This window comes from Lepidochelys kempii, chromosome 15, assembly GCF_965140265.1.
Source record: "Lepidochelys kempii isolate rLepKem1 chromosome 15, rLepKem1.hap2, whole genome shotgun sequence".
Classification (NCBI taxonomy): Eukaryota; Metazoa; Chordata; order Testudines; family Cheloniidae; genus Lepidochelys; species Lepidochelys kempii.
This window is the reverse complement of record NC_133270.1, coordinates 25,712,477-25,737,475: the sequence shown is the minus strand read 5'-3', so window position 1 is coordinate 25,737,475 and position 24,999 is coordinate 25,712,477. Positions and strand designations below refer to the sequence as shown.

The following is a 24,999-nucleotide window of genomic DNA, read 5'->3' as shown; positions in this document are numbered from 1 at the left end:
CATGCTAAGCTTAGAGACCTGCAATTCTTTTGCCACAGCAGCACCCTGGTGGCAAAGAGGAGATCCTTTGAGGGTGGAGGGGATTTCCTGCAGCCCTGCCAGATGTGGGGCATTCCAGCAGAGATGGAGGAAGGGGCATGTGTATATTGAAGAGGAGAGGGGAACTGAGAGAGACACACAACACGTGGCTGCCATGTAAAATGTCCCTTTAACATCAAATCGAATTCCACATCTATATCACCAGTTACTATAATGCACCTTTCTAGTCACTGTGACAGCTTGCAGTCCATATTAGAATTACACCTTGTTCCACAGGGTGATATTATAGACACAGTAATCATTCTAGCAACATATTATCGTTTTTACTTAGGCAAAAGTCTCATTAAAGGGAGTGTAGCCTGAACAAACTTCAGGATCAGGCCCCATGTATCTTTAATTTTGTTTCCAATCAAGAAGAGAGACTTCTCAATGCAAGGCTGGCATTCTAGAGTGAGAAGTAGCATGGACTGGTGCCTAAGGTACTGGACTAGAATGCAGGGTGACATTCTGGCCTCATTCCCTGGAGTCAGGATTTCACCCTGGGATTCTACTTCCTGCTCCACTACGGACTTCCTACATGACCTTGGGCAAGTCACTTCACCCACCTGTGCTTCTTTCCCCTCTTACCCCATAGGTGTCTCGTCTATTTACATTGTGAGCTTTTCAGGCCAGAGAACATTTCTGACTATGAGTCTGTACAGTGCCTAGCATAATGGAGCCCCCGTCTCCATTTGGGTCTCTAGGCACTACTATATAAATAAAGTGTTGATTTTTGTTAAAGCTATCTACATACATAAGAGATAAAGCAGTTACCACTTGAAATGTAAGCTAAGTTTATTGATACAGTAAAATTCACTGTGCTTTACAATACAACATGAGTGGCCTATTGTCCAGGGACAAAGATATCAGTACTCTATCCAGTAGAGTACTTAGATGCTCCATTACACATCTCTCTTTAGGCTTAAGTCAAATCTTATTTTATACGTACCCACCAATAAATAAAGCAGCGTTGATCTGAAACAGCATGTTAGAAATAATTTTTTATTAAGCACCAGCTTAACATCATTTGTGTACAGTATTCAAATGGCTTTCTGTTCCATCTTCCCCCGCAGATTGACAGCTTTTCCTCATAAGCACTTATTCTTCCTTGGTATAAAATGTATATGAAACAAAGGCAGAATATTTATACATCTTGCTGCAAAATGCTTAACATTGTGACTGTATCTCATTGCCTCTTCATTGCCCAGGTCCTGACAGACTCTTATTCATGAACTGCCTCTTCACGAAGCAGATCCACCACTGAGGGAAAGAAATACAGTGGGATCAGAAGATATACTGTAGCAATTTCCAGGTAAGACATTTGAGGCAAAACAAAATAGGATTTAAAACCAACTCAGATGTAATGGACCTGATCCTGCATTAGTTGCACATCCAATTTTCTCCACTGGCTTCGACTGGAATTTTAGGTGTGCAGGAAAGGCAGGATTAGACCCAAAGTGTGGATTAAGTCAAGACACTGTAGAATAAGGTTGCAGTACCAGACTCATAGTTAAGGCTGAGGTGATCATTCCGATCTAAGCTTTTATTTTCCATTGGTTATAAAAAAACAAACTGATTAAGGGTCTCATTCTTGATCTCAGTCCAACTTTTTTTACAAACATTTAAGAAGTCATTTCAGTCACTTCTGAATTAAGTGAACATAAAAAAACCCACACAATATCTACTTTAAAAATTTATTCTCTTGCACTTGACTCAAAAGCAGATGAACTCAAGACTGTGGATATGGTATGTAGCTGAGTCCTCAGTGACTTGTAGGCAATAATTCTAAAAAATAAATTGGCTTAATCATTGTAAAGTTACTCTTACTTATGTGCAAATGTCTACCTAGCCAGTCAGGAACTGATGTATCAATTAGATATTTTTGCTACTCATATCTGTAGCAAAGGGCTTTCCCAAATAGGAGTGATCATATCAGACCCAACTTGAATGATGCTGAGTATTCTAAATGCCTGCTGAATTCAGTGCAAGGAATTGAGGGTTCTCAGCTCCCAGGAGGTGCTCATGACTTCATAGGATTGGACCAACAAGTGGGGACTGTTACAGCCCTGCTCTTTAACAGGATGCCTCTACCTATGCAACCTAAATGGCACTTGCTGCCATATCACATTACAGATGTTTGTCTAAATCGCTTTTCACTATTCCACTATCCCTTTAAGTCTCAGGATTCTTGCTTAACAGGTTCTCCCCCATCTCTCCCTGTTGTTTTTCCTTTTTCCCCTTTGTTGCCCTACCGCATTCCATAGCTATCCTTTCAACTCCTTGGTCTACACCTGACACACCTTTTAAATAGCAAACCAAGCCATGTTTGACACGATTTACTACATTATTTCTGGAGTTAACATTTTTAAGAAGGAGCATGCCTCAAGCATCCACCAATCAGAAAAGAAAAACAGCCTGTAATTGGGATAAATAATCACCCAGTCATTGAGGACGGCATCTTACCTTGCTAGGCTTGTCACTTTGGGGATCAAACACCTTTTCGCAAAGCCTAAGACCTGTTTCTTGTCTCAGCTGTTGCAAGTAGGCCCTCATCACCTCTAAAACAGAGCACATACCAATACAGAGTGAAATACACAGGGTTAGAACCAGGTCAGATTCTATCCAGCCAACTGTCTCACTGTGTGACCTTAGGCAAATCACTTAGGGTGGGATCCACAAAGGTACTTAGGTGTTGTAACACTGAGCGCTGTGATGCCTAACTTTCAGGTGCCTAGAAAACCACAGGAACAACACTGCAATCCAAAAAGCCCGCGTTAGGCGCCTAGCCTCCTCTACAGTGAATGGTCAGAGAAAGGAGTCTTAACAAATGTGATCCACAACAGCCACCATGCTAGGCAGGGAGCCATCTAAGCTAGCCAATGGGAGATACTGACCTGAAAGGTGTGGGCTAAACCCTGCCTCTCTCTCAGGTGCCTAAGTCTGGGATGCAGGGTAGTACCTAGGTCTGCTAGCGATCCACAAACCAGTGGAAGATAGGCACTTGGTCACCTACGCTGCATGGAGGACCCAAAACAAGACAAGGGGGGGGGCAGAAACTTTCCCTATAACTTTTATTCTAGTGGTTAGAACGCTCATCTGAAAGGTGGCAGGTCCCTGTTCAAATTCCTTCTCCCCCTCAGAAAGAGGAGAGACTTCAACCACATCCTGGGTGAGTACCCGCTCCACTAGGCCAAAGGTTATAAGGGAGGTCTTCCTCCTTCTCCTCCCCCAACCTCAGGTATTTTGTTTGAACTCGCCTGGGGGGCCTGATCCGGTACTGGTGCTCAGAGGCTGCCTACCAGATGGGGCCCCCATATCAGACACAGGCAGCCGAACGCCTGTCTTTCCCAGTTGGTGAATCGCTCTGGGTCTGTGGTGTCCGGATGCCTATCATGAGGCAGTAATGTGTCTGGCTGGAGAAAAAGAAAAAGAAAAAACCCCCACTTAGGGCAGGTCTACACTTAAAACGCTGCAGTGGCACAGCTGTACCGCTTCAGTGAAGATGCTACTACACCAAAAGAAGAGCTTCTCATCTCTGCATAGGAGGTGCTAGCTATGTCAACGGGAGGCAGTGAACACAGCGCTTTCTACACATGGGGTTAGGTCGGTATAACTGTTGCTCGGGGGGTGTGGATTTTTCACACCTCTGAGCGACACAGTTATACTGATGTAAGTTGATAGAGCAGATGCACCCTTAGGTGCTGAGTTTAGGGACCTACGAGGCTTGGTGGCAGCCAACTGGGAGTTTTATGGATTGCAGCGGTGCCTAAAAATGGGAGTTTTAGATGCCTAAGAACCTTTGTGGATCCCACCCTTAGCCTCCCTCTTGCTCGGTTTTTCCTCTGCCACAAAATGGGATAACAGTATTTACCTATTCAAAGGACTGTTGGGAGACTTAATTCATTAGTGTCTGGAAAGTGCTTTGAGATCCTCAGATGAAGGTGTTACAGAAGTGCCATGTATTATTATTCCTCAAATGGTTTTAACTGCTCAGTTTGAGAGAATTGAGAACATTTCTATGCATTGGAACTCATGTCAGTATTCTAGGAAAACATCTGCCTTCAAAAGTCAACGCAGTAGTATGATTGCACCTTGCTTTTCTGTTGTTAATATGTTTCCATTACAATTTTAATTGAAGATCACATATGAGATCTCTGTAAGCGTTTCTTTAGCTATAATCTGAACGCTACCAATTATTGCTCTTCTGCTTTGCTTAGCTGTGTTAGAATCAAAATGCATAGAAAGGAGCATTGTGGATTTCCACATTTATAGTCACTCCGTGACTGCAAGAGTAAATTTGCTCAATTTACAAGTGAAAAAGGTAACTCAACCTGGGATCTTTCTGGTTCATGCATTAGCAGTAAAGATTTTACAGGTTATGTCCAGCCTGCAATTACACCTCTGCATGTCTATGATCTTCTGTGGGACTGTCCAAGCATAAGGTCACAAGGGAGGTCTTCCTCCTTCTGTCACAAGGTCGGTGAGGTAATATCTTTTATTGGACCAACTTCTGTTGGTGAGAGAGACAAGCTTTCAAGATTACCCAGACCTGAAGAACAGCTCTTTTTAAGTTTGAAAGCTTGTCTCTCTCACTAAAAGATGTTGGTCCAATAGAAGATATTACCTCACCCGTCTTGTCGCTCTAATATCCTGGGACCAACATGGCTACAACAACACTGCGTACAAGCATAAGAGCAGAATTTGGCCCTATAAATGAAACTAAGCTAGCTATTCACCGTTGATAGAGCTAGAAGAGGGTCCAGCTCCCTCCTTCTTAGCTCTGTTGGCTCTACAGAGCTAGTAGAAGTGAAAAGTAGACACAGCCTATTTTTGTTTCTAAAGTCAGCAGATTTGAATCCAGATACACACAGGAGGCAGAACCATCAATTAAGAAGGTGCTGTTTTACATAGTAATTTTTCTGGCCTTAGCCACAAAATTAATCCAGGCTGTGAACTGCAGGCCAAAGCATGGCTTTAAGAGACACTTTTGGCTACTTTTATTCTTACCGTCCTCCTGTTTGTTGCCAGGTTTGGCATAGAGGGCATTGAGTGGAAAGCCCGGCTCGCCAGGGATTGGGAAGTTAGTGATTCCTAACGTGTACATTTCCTTCTCTCCTTGGCCTTTCGAATTACACTGGAAGAACCAAACAAGAGAAATCAATCACAAAACAAAAACAAAACACACACAAGCTGGTGCAGCCAAAATGTTATATTGATACATATCAGGGCTTCCCTGGTAGGAGAAAGTACTGAGGAGTCCTTCTGTATCTAATTAAATGAGAAAGGTCTTTATAGAGTATTGAGCCCCTGTACATTTGCTTCTATATAAAGAGGCTTTCTGGAATATCTGTGGCTCTGGCAGTTGGGACTGATGATTGATCCACCTGCAGTTTTTGGTGAGGGGGTTTGGGTTTTTTTGCGTTTTGTTTTAAACACTAACATAGTTATACCTGTACAACCCCTACTCCTTGGGGAATTCTGCTGCACTGCGCATGCACAGAATTCATGTCCCCCACAGATTTCTTTGCTTCCCCACAGAAAAATGATTTTCTGATGGGGAAGCAAAGGGAAGCCACAAAAGCAGTAATACAACCTTCCCTAGCAGTATGTTTTGGGTGCCCAGGGCAGCTGGCAGAGAGGTAAATCACTGTGGGGCAGGAGGTGAGACTGGGGAAGACCCAGCTGGTGGCTCCTACCCTGCGCCAGGCTCAGCTGCAAGTCCTGGCTGGGCTGGACAGGACTTCCTCTTCCCCTGCACAGCATCTAGGACTGGGTCAGACCCACCCCCAGAATTCTCCCCAGGCTGCAGGAAGCTCTGCAAACACCCCACCCATCGCTCTTCAGCTACCGGTGGAGGGATCACTGTATGGGGAGCTGTTTCCCAATCCCCCCAACCCCTTTGCAGCCAGACCCCCTCATACCCAGACCCTTCTGCTGAGCCTCACACACCCAGAACCTCCCCCCGCCAAGCCCCACTCCCTCTGCACCTGGACTATCCCGACGAGCCACCCACACCCGAATCCCCACCCCACTGAGCCCCAACCAGTTGCACCTGGATCCCCACCCTACTGAGCCCCAACCAGTTGCACCTGGATCCCCACCCCACTGAGCCCCACTCCCCCAACATCTGGACCCCCCACTGAACCACCCACACCTAGACCCCCTTGCCAAGCTCTATCCCCCCCGACACCCAGACCTTGCCCCACTGAGCCCCAAACACTTTCACCTGGACCCCCCTGCAGAGTCCCATAACTGTTGCACCCAGAACCCCCACAACATGCCCCTGTGCATCCAGATCACCTCCCGTACCCAGATTGCCCCACACAGAACCCTCTCAACCCACACATGGATGCCCCCACACTTGGATCCTGCCAGGCTGAGCCTGTCTGCACACACCTGGTGCACCTGGCATGGAGGGGCAGGGCCCTGGAGTGTTTCTGGGGCAGGCCCAGTCCTTGCGCTGTCAGGGTTGGGTGCAGCCTCACTGCTGAGCCATGTCCCAGGTGGGGAGCTACAGAGTGATCTCCTACTTCTGTGCAGCCAGTGGCCTGTGCGCCCCAATACCATGCTGGAGCCCCCACATTTATTTGACAAATAAAATTTGCAGAATTTTAAAATATTTTAAAATATGCGCAGAATTTTTATTTTTTGGTGCAGAATGCCCTCAGGAGTAAACCCCTAGTGTGGACACAGTTATACTGGGATAAAGGTGCCTTACACCAGTATAGCTTATTTCCCTTCCTGTATAGGACCGGCTATACTGGAGTAAGCACTCTTATACCTGTATACCTGGGTCCACACTTGGCGGTTTGAACCCCTTTAGCTGTAGCAGTATAGTTAAAACAGTACAACTTGTGTGCATAGACAAGCCTTAAAATGTAATAAAGTAGCCAAATTCTTCTTCAGACATGAATGCACAACCCCCACCAGCTTCACTGGTATTGTGCATAGATATAATCAAAGGTCAAATGGGACACGCAGTAGGAAGAGAAAGTTAAAGAGCCTAGAGATTTAGGTAAGGGAAAGATTACGGTGATCTTGAATTGGGTGCTTTCAGATTTGAGGAGTGGGTGGGGAGCAGATGATGGAAAAGCTGGTAGAGGCTGATGACTAACAGTGGTATTTGGATAGGTGGGGAGGGACAGAAAGAGGCAAGAAGCAGAGAGGCCAGAAAGATGAAGATTATACAGTACTTCATGCTGCCTTTCATCCTGGCTACACCCCGGAAAAAGGGAGTGAGGAAAGAATTTTAAAAAAATAAAATAAGGTTTACAATGGAAATGCTGACAGGAGCTAAAACCATAGCAGTGCTGGCAGGCCCTGCTATAAACATACTGTCCAGGTGAGAATATTACAGACCCAAGAATTATCAACAGTACTGGGGGACGGAGGGCCTGGGAACAGTAAGAGGAGCACAGCGCTGGGTGTCAGGAATTCCTGCCGCTCTCTCACTATGGCCTTGGGCACGTCACTTACCCCTTTTTACAGAGAGGTTAAAACTTAACTGCTTCAGAGATAGGGTGTGAGGGCCCAAGTTGTACAGTGCTTTGAAGCATTATGTTCTAAACAACACCATTTTTGCCTATCTGGGTTTCCACACTGCCTTGGCAAATCAGCAAAACTGGCACATTTTTGTTGCCATTTATTGTATTTTCTTCCTTCAGCTTAAATTCAACTACATTTTATTACCTTTTGCAGCTTTTTTAAGCATTCGGAAATGTAGAGAGTTATGTAGATCAAGGTTCTGTCAGCCTCATTCTGCAAAATAAAAGGAAGCAGAAGCCACAGCCATTTGTCAGCAGCTGTAAAAACGATCACATGTTCAGCCTATGGCTTCTCACAAAAGAGAGGCATTGACAGTACAGGAGACATTTCCCTTACTTAAAAAATAGTTTTAACTAGAAAAACGGTTTCTTTCATTATATACTACATACAAAATATACAAATTCTCAGAAACTTTAAGCTTATTGCCGTGAAGTAGTTCTACATTTCGACAGGGTACCAGACTCCAATAACTATTCTTTGCACAGAGTTTTAATATCTTAAATCATCATTTCTTACCTTAATTTCATAATTCTTGAAGAAGACATTTGCTTTGAAGTAGTAGATGGCTTCATCTATAATATCTGTGTCCTTTGCTAGCAAGAAAGGTAGGAAACGGGAAAATTAGGCAGCGCTTAAATATCACTAGCCATTAAAGATGGAAACAGATGAGCAATATTTGCTGAGACCTACAGCAAATAATACCACTATCTTTCATTTCACTCATTTGCAAAAACAATCATTCTTACAAAAAACAAAGCCACAGTGGTTTCGTGCCAGTTCCCAGCAAAGATTTAATAGGAAAGTAAGTGCTGTGGTAATATTCCATATGACCACGGCCTCATTACTTGCACACAGCAGCATGTAGTACAAGACACTTACTATAAGATGAAGTATCAATGAATTCAAGCTATACACTTGTCAAAATAAATTTTACAATCAAGCAGTTTTGATATTTTTACAATCATAATGGCTCACTCCATTATGGACAATAATCCAGTGATTCTCAATAGGTCTCCCAGTCATTAGTGGGAAATAACGAGGGTTCTGTTGTCATTAAAATGCCTTTTGAGACGAGTTCTGGAAAAATAAACTCCTCTGAAATACAACAGAAAATTAAAAAAAAAAAACCCTCACTTTCCTCTTTAAAAATGCACAGAGCAAATGATCTCATAACATTACATTCAGCAGGCTCTGGGCTTCCTTAATAGAGCTGTAAAATCATCTGAATCGACATGCATCTGTTGAAGTGAGCTGTAGCTTATGCTCAAAAACAAAAGCTTACACTCAAATAAATTTGTTAGTCTCTAAGGTGCCACAAGTACTCCTTTTCTTTTTGCGGATACAGACTAACATAGCTGCTACTCTGAAACCTGAATTGAATGTTTTCCCATTTCAAATTCAAATGTTGTAATGCTGCCAGGTGGTCATGAGACATTGTGAAAGACTTTACAGGAGGAAAAATATGGAAGCAGTATGCAATTATTATAACAGGCTCTAGGTAATGCCCCACCACCATTTTAAAACCTACTGAAACCCACAACCCACAGTTCTGAATCTTGATGGCTGCATGATGCAGCAGGAACTAGCCTGAAAATAGTGAATTTAGGCTTAATTTAAAAAAAAACAAAAAACCAAGAGAATTATGGAATGTAATTAAAACTACAACAAGGTTTCCTTAGTGGTTATAAGCTTATGCACTCTGGAGGCATTAAAGAGAAAACAAATCAAATGTGTTCACCATTGAAGGTAACACCAGGAGATACCACATTATTATTTATTATGGTAACACCTGGAAGCCCCAGTCAAGATCAGGGCAAATGTTTGATCACATCACGTTGTTCACTCTTCTTGCGTGTTATACCCCTTTCCCCTGCCCTTCATCTGTCCTGTCTGCTTAGACTGCAAGCTCTTGGGACTGTGGATTCAGTGTTTGTGTCTAGCACTATGGGACCCTGATCTTGGCTGGTTCCTAGACACTACTGTAATAAACACAATTAACAATAATGGCTCCATTCCACTAGATGTTGTGTAAACGCATATGAAAATATGGTCCCTGCTTCAAAAAGCTTACACACTAAGACCCCCATCGGGTCTGTGTAGGCAGACCTTTGCACCTATTGGGAGGCTAATTAAAATCAATGGGGCTCCACATGCATGCATGTGGATACAATTACAGGACTGGTGTCTTTGATTGCAAGTGACATATGAAGACCCAAGATGATAAAATGCCTAACAGAAGCAAGGGCTAGAGACAGAATATTATTTGGAGCTGGATAAAGCAACTCCCAGAGGCAGAAGGAGGGGAAACCAAGATGGAGTGAAAAGAAAAAACACAATTCAGAAGCAATAAAGCTACAAATAAGTTTGTACAAGAGTTACAGAAAGGGGAGAATTTCACAAGACAGTATTGAGTAGAGTTTGAAATCAGCTTAACAGGCTGTTTTTACACAGCAATTGAGAGAGACACATCATAAAAATTGGATCAGAGGATTCCTCTTCCTGAAGAGGCATTCAGAAGCTTGGATGAGGAAAGGTAAATTTTCCTTGTGCTGTGCTATGCTATTTATCTGGGAAAAGCAAACCCCAATGCAACTGCATCAACAATCATCTGAGAGCCATTTTCCTCCATCACCAGGAAGTGCCCCTGTTTCTAATCTGTCCCTTTTCTCCTCACTCTGAAAACTGGACACACACAAACTATTCAAAAGTCTCAGTTATATAATGTTTATACAACAGTCCTCTAACCATCTCCAGATCACCGATGTGAAACATCCATCAAAGAGTTGCCTAATGCTGCATTTTAGACTGGCTTTGAATGGACTGCAAAATAAAATAAATAAATAAATGTGAATATGGAAACAGTGCTTTTAAAGAGCGTTGGGAACCTACTTTCCCTTGGAGCTGGTCCTTTGAACTGACTTCTAATGGGTAACAAAGCCATGTTCCCAATTAACTTGATATCAGAGTCCATTAAAGTGGAGTGATAAGCCTGCAACAAAGAGGAAGGCTGATTGTGAGCGATAAAAAGAAAATAGGCATTTTTCTCCCCTGAAAGAACAAAGTTACACAAACTTCCCCCACATCTCCTCCAAACGACGGCTGCGCAGTTTATCCAGTTAACAATGATCCAGCAGCCATACCTTGCGTAAGTCCAGTGCTATTTTCTCACCTAGCTAATCAGGCCTAAGGAACGTTCTGGGGGGGAAAAGCTCATACCATGGAACTGCCATAGGCATAGTCTCACCAGGGGCAATAATGGTGAATGCTATAATGTAGACCAGGTGCATGGTTGTGTTTCATCACCATGTTGTCTAACTCAGAGCAGGTCTAAATGACTTGGTGGTAAAAATGCGCAGATCCTTCTCTATTTCCACTCCCAGTGAAGCTTAAACAGTGGATACTTTCCAAAAAAGTGTCAATGCACACACCTTAAGAGTCATATTATACTTTGGTGCATAAGCTTTTTCTTGACAATTGCAATATGAGCCAATGCTGTATAAAGGAGGCTTATTCCAAAATATACATGCACTTAAAATATATGTTTAAGATTCTCTAAAACCCCGGTGCTGCGGGGGGGTTGTTGCTTTGTTGTAGGGTTTTTAAATATTTTAATATAAAAATAAATTTTCACTTATAATTTCCCTATCTTATGAAACAAGAGTTTTTTTTCTTAATTTTTAAAAGAGTTTTAGTCACTGGAAAGGCTCACATGGTCCCTAGGTTTTGTAGTGGACTGGGGGGGATGGGGGAGGGGGCTTGAGTGAGGGCAATGATCATATATTCCTACTCTATTTCAGTATGATGCTAAGTGATGCAAGACAACAGTCCCAAGACAACAATTCTTTCAGTCTTAAGAATGCTGTGTAAAGAAAGTTACACAAGCTAAACTGGGGTGAAGTTGCAATATAAAGGCCTCAATGGTGCTACTGGCTCTCCGAGCACAGAAGACCCCTTCCTCCGCAGAGAGGCCCCACTTAAATCAACAAGGGCCTGACCACTCAATCTAATTGTAGAATCACAACCAAGTGATTTTGCATCCACAAGCCTATATGAAGCAAAATCCTTTGCACTGACCATTATTAGTGCTCTGGGGTTTTCAATGTCACTGACTATTGCCATAAAAGGAAGTTTCCCTTTTTTTCCAGTCGCGGTGACACTTCCCCCAGCAGCCGCTACAGTTTCACTCAGCTTCTTCCTATTTCTACACAGCGACAGAAACCCAGACATGTTGTTACATTTAATAATCGACCCGATTCCTTTAAACCGCACTGGGCTGCAGACTGCGAAGGGGGAAGAAGCAATTTATCACCCCGCGGCCTAGCATCCGCATAGCACTTTCCTGCCCTTCCCTGGCTAGCAGCAACCCAGAGCCACTGCCTGTTCTCAGTGGGCAGCAGGTTGCAACAGAAGCCAACACCAGAAGCCGGTGCATTGCAGAACTGCACGCGCCCCTTTCCCTTACCGGCATCTTTGGTGGCGACGGTTCAGTTTCACAGGAGACAGAGCAGGAAGCTGCTCGAGCCAGCAATGCAGGGCTTGCAAAAGAGGCAGCGCTTCCTGTCCCACCCAGGGCTGCTGCAAGCAGGAAGTGACTGGGCGGAGGGCAAGAGCTGGCCAGCAGAGGGAGTCAGAGCACTAAGGAGACACCTGAGCCTTTATGGGTAGAGACCCTGTATGTGCCCAACATACACCTAGGGGAGGATGCTTTTAACAGAGACCAATTTTCCCTTGGAGTCACCATCAGAACTTTGTCACCCGCACCTTCCTATCTGCTGGCCTTGGCAAATAAAAATCATCCTGAGTTCACAGCGACTCGGCTCCTGGAAGGGGCTCTGGCAAGATTCTCACATTCTAAATGCAATGGACCAAATTCTTCCCCGATGTAACATCACTGAAATGAACAGGCTTCAGACCCCTGAGCTCTGCTTGCGCTGCTCCAGATGGATTTGTTATTACCAGGGGCCTGCAAGCCTGGGAGTGAACTGAGCCCACAACATTTTAAAGAGAGATTCAGAGAGGGCAGCTCCACCAGTGCAAAGCACAACTCTCCTTGTCTGCACTAAGGTTTGCACTGTGCAGCTAAGTTGGTTCCTGGCTGCTGATTGCTGAATTCAAAGTACAGACATGTATAGACTGGGGCCCCAGTCCTGCATCAGCTCCAAATAGAAGCAAAAAGTCGCACCCCAAAATCATGAGATTGACTCAAAAATCATGATTTTTTAAAAATAACATTTAGTGCTTTTGTTTTCCTTTTGGGTTTTGAGCTCAGAAGGTTCAGCTTTTCTCCACCATCATGATGGTTAGAAACTTACTTTTTAAAAAATGGAAGTTGGGATTCTTACAGTCACTTAACTCCAGGAGCTGGGGTATTAAGAAAAACACCAAGTATCATGAGCCTCATGATAAAATCATGAGAGCTGGCACCACTGTGGATGCAAAGCCCCACTTGTGAGACTCCCAGTGCCAGATCAGGGCCTAAATCCCTGCCTGAATGTTTCATTTGTTCTAATAGAAACCCAAAGGGGGAAGATACATCAATGGCACTTTCTCTTTTACTTAGCAAGAGAACAAACATGTTCTTTGAAGACATTACTCACTTAAAACCAATGCAGAAATGGCACATCTTCAGGGTATTGTTTGAGACCAGGTTTTGTAGAAACGATTTCAATTTTCTAGCAATGTTTTGTTACCCTGCTGTTATTTGTTCCTGTTTGGACCACTCTGTGCAATCCTTAACCAGACACCAACCACTACCTAGATTATTTTTCTTTTTGAAGTGCAGTTCTCCCTTCTCCCTGCAATGATGCCACCCCCGCAGAAGACTTGAGGGGGTTGCACTCTCCCCCAGACAGAGATGATTTGCTCCTGAGATTCACCCCACCATTACCAGATTTGTCCCCCTTTGGACTTTCCCTGCAAGCCTGCTCTTGCTATCACCATCTTAGACAGATTCCTTGTTTGAAAGCAGAGGGCAGATCAACAACCAGATAAATTTATGGCTTTATTTTACCAAACTGAGAACAACCCCGCAGACTGAGAGTAAATTATACCTGTTGATGTAAAAAAACAAACCTAGAAACTGTGCTCAGCTGGTACTATACACTCAGGCTTACGTAGTTAAAATATCGACAGGCCTCACAGCTGCTCAGCCTTAAGTGTGGAACCCATTTCTTTGATTTGGTTTTTCCTTAATGAGGTATTCTCACACACAACCACATATAAACTAATCACGATACTTCTACAGATTGGGAAGGGAGACATTGTTTTCTATTTAAATAAATGAGTGATGCTCTGATATTATGGTGATAGGGACCATTATCAGTGCCTAGATACATACATTCTCCAATGTTAGGCATTTAATGAATGCAAAGCTCTATTAGAAAGTATTTGTACTTCACAGATTCAAACTTCCAGGGAGACGTTCATCTCAGTGGTTTAGAAATTCTGGGCATCTGGGCATGTTTCTATACCGTTTTCCTTTATAGTAAAGTGCTGTATTTTTCACCAAGGAATCCCTGGAGAAGATGGTGATTCAACACTTTGTATCAAACTGAGCACGTCAATGACATGCTCACTAGGTTCAAGAATAGGGATTTTAAATTCTATTGCAATCCTTTGAAAAGGCAAATTAAAAATACAGTCTTCAGCCAAAATATTTTTCTTGGTCCAGCTTTTAACGTGATACAGATGAGTCTGGCATTTATTCAAAAAATAAATCTACTTCATGCCTCATCAAAAGTCTCTGCAAGCAATCTAGTTTCTTAAGATTAAAGAAAAGGGAGTTTATGGGGACTTTGTCAGGTGTTTACATGTGATCAGCAGAAAAACCTAAGCAGAAACACAGATGAATATAAATATGGTGTTGTATTAGATGATCTAATTATCTCTTAAGGAAAGTGACAGAAAGCTCATCATTTGAACCATTTAGAACTCCAGAAGCAGATATTGAGACATAGTCACAAGATATGATCTAAATACAATCCTAAATTAAAGCATTAAACAATTATTTCCATAAAGATATTTTTAAGTATTTGTGATTAAAAATGTATGATGTGCAATGTTAATAAATGGATCACTACAAAGAATATAATTTAATAATGCTCGCATATAAAAAGCTAACAAATATTTGATAAGCCTATCAGTTAAATCCAAGAGTAGACTTGTATGACTTGCATACAATTAACACTTAGGGCCAAATCCTCCAAAGATACATGAGTAATTTACTCATGAGACGTCAGTGGGACTGCTTCCATATGCATGAAGTTACTTAAGGGTTAATATGCAAACAGGATTTTATGTCTGTACAAAAGCACCAAAGGTTTTATTGTATAAGTTTAATACAAGTTCCACTGAAATATGAATTATCTATGGAGAGAAACATTAGACACAATACAGTTGCCTTATTTGCTACCAAATTCTTGCCTGGACAGCATGCCCTCTGAAATTATTATTGGTAGATAATATGGACAACCCTGTATAATTCTTGGCAATTTTAATCTAATTTAGAAATGCTTTTCTTTCTTAAGTGGGCATCACTGTGTTTAAGTTTTATCAGCAGAAAAGTTACTTTAAGTAGCACATGAGAGGATTTTATTTTTTTCCTGTTCATGGAATCTTAGCTGGAGTAGGTTGCCTGAAAGCATGTATCATCACACAGAGCCAAATCCTGCAACACTTATTCAAGCAGTTCTCCCACCGAAGTCCATGAGAGTTTTGCCTCTAAAGACTGATTTGGTCCTTAGTGCATTGAAATAAGGTAATCAAAGGAGCAATATATAAATGAGCGTGCCCTGGCAACACATCACTTGTTGACAATATAATAGCGGTACAAGGGAAAGCACATGTATTTTAAAAGAAAACCAGCAATTACTCTACTTCTCCTCCTCAACTGAATTTTTAAAATGTCCTCTTGGAAGCATGAAGAATATAGGTGAAACCCTGTCTCTGTTGAAGTCAATAGCACAACTCCCAGTGACTTCAATAGGGTTAGGATTCCACTCTCTTCCTTTTTCAATTGTCCTTTTACAGTTGTCACATCCAATTCTCATTAATTCATCTGAATTTAGCTTGTTTGCTTTTATTTCTTTCTTTCTTTATAATCCAATGAGTCAAATATGTGAACACAGGCATTTTACCACCACTGTGATTACTGATGAAATGCCTATGTTTATGTAAACCACACATATGAAATGTTTATCAACATGCGTTTAGGCTGGCTGCATTATTCACGAGTGATAGTGTCACAAATGAGTTTTACAAGTCATTCCAAACAAGTGTCAAACCTTTATACCACACCGTATGACTGGTCATTCTGTATATGGCACATGTTGTACAACTCTTCAGGGTTTGCAGGGAGAGAAAAAAAATGACCTTAAAATCATGTCACTGTACTTTCAGGTCAAATATTTCACGATGAATCACAAACAGGTAGAAGTGATGTTGTGTCCCATTGCAAAGAGTTTGTTACCTCCAGTAGTGTAAAGCTTACTACCTGTGATAGGATCAAAATCCACTATCTCCAAGCTATGACTTTTCTGCTGCTAAGGGACGGGATTCACGTGCTGCAACCCAAACCAGTGTAATTAATTTTGGAGGAAAAAGTTATATCTCCCTGCGTTTGTTTTGTTGATTTTAAAGTGACAGCTCTTTGAAGCTGCTCAACAATTTGGAATGCTAGAAATAGTCCCTGGGGAGACAGATTAGCGGGCAGAATACAGATGAGGGAAGGATGAACTTTGTTACGTGAATATCACTACCATTCTCTCTGGTGTGCATATATGACCGTGGAGCAGTCATGTGACCGTCACATTTTTTTTTTTTTTTACACGCTTCGTCAAACAGTGTCAGACCTAAACAACCTAAGAGTGCCCCTTTAAAATATACCATGCAAGTGTTCTAGTCTGAAAGTTATGCTAAAATGAGGCAAAAACTCCTAAAATCAACAAATCTTCCAACTAGAAATCCCAAGGAAGTTAGAAGGATAAACAAGGGAATTGTTGGTTTTCCTGTACATACAATTTATTAAACATTGTGATAGTCAAGGAATGAAATATAAACATCTGAAAAAGTATTTTTTCATATTTAAATATTGTACAGAGTACTACAGCAATAGCCCCAGTTTCCTTCAAAGAACAGCTTTTCACACCTTTCTGAACAGTTGTGTGAATCTGAAGTATTAACTCAACGCTTAAAAGTCAGATTTCTCTTTCAGAGAACTTGCCATTGGCTAAGGATTTCAAAACATCTCTTGGAGGATAGATGGACACTGCCAGGTTGCATAGGTCTATGATGTAGGTTGTTTAAAATGAAATTAAATAATTGGTGAGCAGATTAACAAAAACCTAATGGACCAAATTCATACGTGGTATAACCAGGTACAATTGCATTGACTTCAAGAGAGCTACATCAATTTATAACAGGTATGAATTTGGTGATTGATATATCAATCACAACATTTTCATGAGATTTAAAAAAACATGTTATTGGGGGCTTTTAAACATTTTTCTGCAGTGCTGGGAACCAAAACCCAACAACACTAAATTAATACACAACTAACCAGAAAGTGAAAATGACTACTCCACCTTTAGTTGTCTAAGATGAATGAAATACAAAATATGAGCCAACAGCATAAAAAAATGGTAAATAAACTAGATTTTTTTAAAACTTTCTCCCTACTAATAAGCTACTAGTAATGGGGTAAGAAAAAAATATATCTGATTTTTATTTTGACAGTGCCCCTCTACAACCACCAGATTTTTCAAGCAATCTAGCATTTAAAGAAGAAATGTAATCATCTGCATGGAATTTAACTTATTGTGACTGTGGCTAAATATTTTATATACAATAACGACAGTTATTTCTTAAAGTAATAATGTGGAAATGCATGACTGGCTTCCTCTATCCAGTTATTCAAGTTTTAGTTTTGATATTTAAAAAAAAACAACACACAAATATTCAGAGAAGGATTCCTTAATTTGGCATATTTTACAACCAGGCTATTTTCTCTCTTCTTTTGGTATATACACCCTTTACTCATCCAGTTGGTCTTGAAAATATTCATCTAAGGTAGCAGGTTTATCTTCTTCATTTTCCTGCCACAAAATAAACGAAGTAAATATTGGTTCAATTTTTTTCTATGGTTACATCTATTCTATGGCATTTCTATTGCAACAGGAATCACAACATTCCTTAAAACAGGTAACAAGGAATACCAAGAAGCAATCTGGTTTCTGCAGTCCTTTTAGATACTATAGATCCAAGGATTAGAGTGTAACAAATCTGAATCCAGGCATACTGTATATTTTGTTACAGTGTGTATGGTAACACCCATTGTTTCATGTTCACTGTGTATATAAAATCTCCCCACTGTATTTTCCACTGCATGCGTCCGATGAAGTGAGCTGTAGCTCACGAAAGCTTATGCTCAAATAAATTTGTTAGTCTCTAAGGTGCCATAAGTACTCCTTTTCTTTTTGCGGATACAGAGTAACATGGCTGCTACTCTGAAACCTGTATATTTAAAGAGTACTGAACAACTGAATTTCAAAATGGAATAAGAAGGGCAGATATTTATTTCTTCAGGATTCATGAATATCTGAATAGTAATAAAACTAAGTATGGCTTTGATCTGAGTTTAATGCATCTGTCTCATTAGAGTCTATATTTTAGATATTATTCTATAGCTCATACAAAAGGTATGGGCTTGATGCAGAAATTGTTGGGTGGGATCCTTTGGCCAGTGTCATGCAAGAAGTCAAACTAGAAGATCCCAAGGGTCACTTCCGGCTTTAAAATCTAGGATTCCATTAATTTGAAACCTAGTTTGATGAATAATGCAGCCCACAGAATGCATTTTTCAAACTTGCAGAACTATGCCAAGAGAGCTTTTCCGTACCCATCCATTTTCATTGCAGAGGTTAAATGTCACAGTTAATTCATAAACTAAACTCTGCCCTGCTCAGTGCTGAAAATGCTGGCCAGCTCCTCTTCTGCTGCACAAATCCTTCTCGGCAGTGTTAGTGCCCATGTTTCAAAGTAACACCAACCCTCTTAAACTCAAAGAATTACATTTAATTGGTTGGGTTGAGTTTTTTTTAAACTTTACATTTTAAAAGACAAAAGGGCTTTACCTTTGGTTCTTTAAATTCTAGATCTTCCCCGTACTGAATGGCGAAGTCTATGTGCTGCAGCACAATATTTATGCTTTCCTCATCAGAGTGATCATAAGGTAAAAATCGAACCATGCTGTAGTCATCAATCTGCAGGAAGGTTTTCAAAAGTATGACTCTTAGAGGATGTGTTAAATAAATAATAAAGAACACTCAATACTTCAAACAACAAGCATTAATCCACACGAACTCTAACAAGACAGGTATGCTAACAGATCAGTTGCTTTACCGATGGGGAAAGCAAGATAAAAGGCCACATAGCAAACCAGTGACAGAGTCAAGATTAGAATTCTGGAGCTCCTGGCTGCCTGTCCTCAGTTCAATCCACTACACTGCTTACACATCAGGATCACTTAGATGTTATCTTGACTATATGCTTAACTTATGAGAGAGTCTGAGTTTCAGTCTAGCATCCAGTGATGGTGAGAGACTAGGCTTAAAAAATCCAATTTGTCAGCATTTTCACTCATAAATCTGAGAATTCCCTAGGTCAGTGGTCTCCAATGTGGGGTCCCCGGACCTTTCGGGGTTCACCATGCATTATTCGGGGGTCAGTCCCTGAAGCTAAGGCTGGAATGCACCAAAATAGCATTCTGGCACTCTTGCAGCATGGAGGATGCCATTTTGTTCTCAAAATAGCATCCTCTGCACAGTGTAACCTCCCATGCAGTGTGTGAGAGAGGTCACGCTGGCAGGTGTGTTCCAGGAGCACTGAAAACGGAAGGGGTTGAGGACATTTAGGGTTGGATGCTAAAGAGGTCCTTGATGGAAAAAAGTTTGGGAACCACTGCTCTAGTTCCCAGCAATACTAGTAAATCAGTTGTATCACAACATCATTTTTGAGAAAGATCTAAATATTTTAGAAACTATAAAAAATAAGCGTGTTTAGAAAAATTAACCCTGATACTGTAATGTTTATAAATCATAAAGGATTGAATTTCAAAAAGTATATTGCACCAGTTAGGATAAAACACCAACATATCACTTACCAATCCACATATAGCTTTAGTCAGTTTCTTAAACATTGTGCTTTTTAGTATATTTGCAGAATCTTCGATCACAGAATACATATCGGGATCTAAATACCTGAAAAAAGTATTTGTTAACATTAGAAAAACATCTGTCAAGACTTTGAATAATGCATGGTACCTTCAAATCATTGCCACCATTGCTTGTGGTTTTGTACTTTTAATTAATTAATTTTAGGCGGGAACATATTTGCAGATGCTATTTTAAAAATAGAGTTTTCTTACATGTATAAACATGGCTTACAAGATTATGATTTCTAGTACCAAACTCACTGAAGTTTTAATTTTCTACTTATAGGTTAGATGAATATTTAAGTATTAGGGGGTAGCCGTGTTAGTCTGTATCCATAAAAACAACGAGGAGCCTGGTGGCACCTTAAAAGACTAGCAGATTTATTTGGGCATAAGCTTTTGTGAGTAAAAAACCCACTTCTTCAGATGCAACAGATTTATTTAGGCTAAAGAAGTGGGTTTTTCACCCATAAAAGCTCTATGAATATTTAAAACATTTTTGGAGAGACTATGGGAGAAATGTAGCTCTTGGTATTTGCATATAAAGAAAAGGGACTATATTTTCATTGCTATAAACAGTTACAATATGATGAAGCAGGAGGACCTCTAATTTAGGATTTGAACTACATAGGCAAAATCCTCTGTAAATGAATTCAGAAGGATCTTACATTTCTTCAAGACAATTCTCTATCCATGTGTATACACACATGGATACAGAAGATCATCCAACAAAGTTAGCTGCAAATTATCAGAGGCTACATGGTAAATGTCTCAACAATTTAACTCCTCCATCTGGCTTCCGCTCTCCACAAGCTGTCCCCAGAGATTCCATTTTCACTTTGGGAGGACATAAGATTGAATTTGTCCTGAATCTTGCCTCATGATGTCAAAACACAGAATACATATTTTTCAAAACTTACTTTTCAATTTCCGTTTTAGCTTTCTTGCTCAACAAATCCATTTTGGTCATGATGTTGATCTGTGGAATCTCTAACGATATCATTGCACTGAGGGCTGCCAAGACACCAGAAATAAACTGACAAAATAAGAAAAGTGACTAAATTAAATACAGACACACAAATATACAGCAATAACTTAAGAATTTTTAAAAGGTACCCAGTAAACACTGCAGTAAATATACTGCTACTGCATTGCAACAATGCACTAAACTTCATGATATAAGGAAGCAGGTAGTGATGCTGCCCTCATAGAGCTTTGGTGTCGCAACAAAACCGTAACAACCCCACCTTCCCCAGGTCTAGAATTTTTGAAATAGTTAATAAATGATGAGCACAGGTGTATGCTCTAAATGTTATTTATTTTTAAAAGGGCAAGCTCCTTTGTAAAGCACTTTAATACCTTCTGTCTGAAGTGCAGAATGTAAGTGGTATCCTAAGGACTTGAAAAAAATATAGCAGACACCTTCTAACCAGGATAAAACGACCCTTACTCCTCTAAGCCCCACATATAAAGTGACTATACTATGCTCTCTCCTTTTCCTTCCCTAGGATAGATAATTCTGTGTGTTTCCTCTTTTTCTTCTCTTTTCCTACACCCATTAGCCCTCTTTTCCTGCTTTGTATTCTTAGCCTCCTTCCCTATACTTTGGCTACATCTACACTATAAGCTAGGGATGTGATTCCCTTGCTCACATACACACGCTCACCCTAGTTCTCATCAAGCTAGCATGACTATGAACAGAGGCACAGCTGAACAGTGCCAAGTCTAAACCCACCTAAAATTGGTGAGTATGCACTCGGCATGGCTCAGCCATGTCTCCGCTGCTGCTACCTGTGCTACTGAGTTTACACTGCTATTTATACTGGCGTTAACTTGGGGAGAGCTAGCGCGAGTACGTGTACATGAGCAGGGGAATCACATCCTTAGCTTGTAGCGTAGAGATAGCCAGTGTCTCCACTCCCCAATCTCACTTCCCCCCCATTCTGCACTATACCTTTTTAACTTACCCTGTCAGTCTTTTCCACCCAACCCTATGCATCTCCACACAGCTCACCACTACACCCTCATTTACCGGAACTGGATATTTTTACCAGAGAGGCAAAACTAGCTACAGATACATATGAAACATAGGAGACATTTGTTTGTCCAAGAACATTGCCAGGTCAGAAGCCAACCCACTCCTGGAGGGGCAGGGGTTCGATTCCTATCTCGGTGTGTCCCTGAACCTTACTTCCAGAGCCTCATTTTTCCAAGTGCCAATTTTCCTCATTTTACAGGTTAAGCAAGTGACAGTGTCACACTACAAGCAATATGAGATCCGGGAAAAAAGACCCAGAATGCCTGACTCCCACTTCCCGCCCCACCCCCGAACCATTAGGCCATAAACAATATTCAGGTTTACAGAAATGTAACAATGGAGAGTTCCAGATAGGTGAAAAAAACATTATGATTGCTTTTGAATATAGTTATTCACTTCCCCAGATTAATTGTTCTTCTATAAATTATAAACTTCATTGTTACAATCGATTTAAAACGGATACCTTAAAAGATTCCACCATAAACTGAGAATCAACAAGAAAAACTCCACAGACACGGAATTCCCACTGCTGCAGCTGCTCCACCAGCTGTTTCATCACTGGCAAATGAGTATAGAGTTCAATCTGACCTAGGACACATCCATAATTAGTATGTAGGAATGTAAAGCTAATGCAGAGACAGTGCCAGTATGTTATAATGATATTTGATTATGAACTAACAGATAGACATGGGATATTGCTATTAAAATGAGTGAAATCTAGCACAGAATGTGTGATCTTTCTTTTTAGAGAATTCTACTTGATCTTGGATAGATTTATATCAAAATAATAAGTGACTTTTTGGCACTGAACAACACAACAGTACAAAAAAGACTTTATCTGCAAATTAGCATTACAAGCAAAAATCATCTAAGAGTTACACATCAGATAAGAAAAAATGAGGGCACCAGAGTACAGAATTTTGTTTACCTGGGCAATCAAAGAGTATGTAGTCATCCTCCACATGGCCAAGACAATCCTCAAGCCAGTCAAAGTTATTGGCAAAGTATTCCATGCAAAATACTAAACCACCATTGGGGCCAAACCTTAAGGAGTCATCTTCCATAACATCATCCACTTCAATTAATTCTCGAATGTCTACAATAAAAGATGCATGTTGTGTGTGTTTGTTTTTTCAACACTGGGTACATACGTTCCAGAGGTAAATTCCTACAACAAATGTAATTCTCAAAACAAACATGACCAACTAAATTTGTTTCAGGTGCTATACCAGCTCCCCCATCCCCACAAGCCTTTTCACAATTTTTGTGATTTTACAGTCACAAATTCCTACTTTTTTGTTTAAAAGGGTTTTTCTTTTCCCTTTTGCCATGTGAGAAACCCCTCAAACAAACAAGAGAAACTCACTGAATATACAGGGGAAACAGTAAAGCTGACTATTTCTAAGAAGTTTGTTAAATACTGCTGTAGATTCAGGAAGAGTATTTTTGTAGGTCCTACTAATACAGTCTCCAAATGCCTAAAATATGTATATATTGCTTCTTGACTTAGATTTAAAAAACAAACGAACAAACAGATTTAGATTCTGGAGAACGCTGTCAATAAAACCAGAACAGCTTTGATATCAAGACAGGTTAAAGTTAGACAACTAAATCTGTAAGTATCTTATTAAAAGGTAAGAAAACTCAATCTTCAAGCCTGATTCATCCTGAGTAAGAAGTGTTATATTCTTTACCTGTTTTCTGCAGTTCTGAGAGTATGGGAAATTAAGAAAGTGATCCCAAGCACAACTCACCAGCCATCAGAGGATAATTGAAGAATTCTGCTGCAGGGTCTAGGTTAACAACTTGCACAGAGCGGTTTATGGCTGCACAATGCTGGACCATGGTGGAACAGTAAGTGCTCTGCAATTTAAATAGAAACCTTAGTACACAGCTGAAAGTACCTAAAAGGTGTTGCAATTTTACACCTGAAAGGAGAGGCAACTGTATAGCAGTCAGAGCAAGGGTCTGGGAATCAGAACTCCCAGGTTCCACTCCCAACTCTGCCTGTCTTGCTGCGTATGTTGGAAAGTTACTGCCCCTCTATGCCTCAGTTTTCCTGGCTGTGAAATAGGGATAATACCTCCACTGTATAGCACCTTCCAGTCCTCAGAAGGAGCGATGCAAGTGCAATGCAAAGGGTTATTTGTAGGCTACTTCAAAGTATTATTTTATCTGAAGAGCCACCACCGCTTTACATCATTTTAAATTGCAACAATCTCCGACAATGGCACATGGCAACTTCCACTTCAGTTACCCCAAACCCCGTTACACCCATGCCCCCAATTACCCCAACTACCCCTTACCCCCACACTCCCCAGTTACACCCCCAAATACCCCACCGGTACAAGGCAGGGAGGGGCCGGTCTCACCTTCCCACTGCCCGCCGGACCCATGACCAGCTGAGCGAAGCGAGGCATGCCTGCCTGCTCCGTTCCCCGAGCCCAGCGCAACGCAGAGACAGCGACCGAGCGGCAGGAATTGGCTACTCCGCGATCCCGTAGCGTGGCGGACAGACGCTATACACACACGCAGTTCCTAGTGTACGGAGACACGCAGGGCTCAAGCTTCCTGCAGAGTCTGAATCGCGCTGCTCAGCCCAGTTCGCCCCTGCGGAGGAGCCCGAGGCCCGCTGAACTGATACCTTTGCTGGCAGAGAGGGATAGTTTGGTGACGTGCCTGGAAGGTGAAACAGCCCAGGCCTTTATGGCTGTTGGCAGAGCCAGCCTTAGCCTCTGAGCTCCTGGGTCCCCGGCTTGTGCTCAGCCCAGTGAGTCACAGGTTTGTTCAGCAAATGTCAGTGTAAACTGACTGCACAGCACTGTATGCTGGATTTGTGCTGGAAATGGCCCACCTTGATTATCATACACATTGTAAGGAGAGTGATCACTTTAGATAAGCTATTAGCAGCAGGAGAGTAGGGTGGGGGGAGAGAAAACCTTTTGTAGTGATAAACACCCATTTTTTTACGGTTTGTGTGTATAAAAACATCTTCTGTATTTTCCACAGTATGTATCCGATGAAGTGAGCTGTAGCTCACGAAAGCTTATGCTCAAATAAATTGGTAAGTCTCTAAGGTGCCACAAGTCCTCCTTTTCTTTTTGCGAATACAGACTAACACGGCTGTTAC

At 41.3% G+C, this 24,999-nt stretch overlaps 2 protein-coding genes across 2 annotated transcripts; both read right to left on the bottom strand.

The window, feature by feature from the left end:
• Positions 1–1,066: 1,066 nt before the first annotated feature.
• On the bottom strand, positions 1,067–12,210 carry ARPC3 (actin related protein 2/3 complex subunit 3). Its single transcript, XM_073313699.1, has 7 exons — positions 12,086–12,210; positions 10,513–10,612; positions 8,140–8,216; positions 7,768–7,836; positions 5,086–5,212; positions 2,542–2,636; positions 1,067–1,338 (listed from the first exon to the last, which is right to left on the bottom strand). The coding sequence occupies exons 1-7, from the start codon at positions 12,089–12,091 to the stop codon at positions 1,276–1,278; spliced, it is 537 nt and encodes a 178-aa protein (XP_073169800.1). The 5' UTR covers positions 12,092–12,210; the 3' UTR covers positions 1,067–1,275.
• A 1,401-nt stretch (positions 12,211–13,611) lies between these two features.
• GPN3 (GPN-loop GTPase 3) lies at positions 13,612–24,435 on the bottom strand. Its single transcript, XM_073313698.1, has 8 exons — positions 24,242–24,435; positions 23,624–23,732; positions 22,798–22,965; positions 22,333–22,457; positions 20,752–20,867; positions 19,781–19,877; positions 18,753–18,881; positions 13,612–17,714 (listed from the first exon to the last, which is right to left on the bottom strand). The coding sequence occupies exons 1-8, from the start codon at positions 24,287–24,289 to the stop codon at positions 17,652–17,654; spliced, it is 855 nt and encodes a 284-aa protein (XP_073169799.1). The 5' UTR covers positions 24,290–24,435; the 3' UTR covers positions 13,612–17,651.
• Positions 24,436–24,999: the final 564 nt, after the last annotated feature.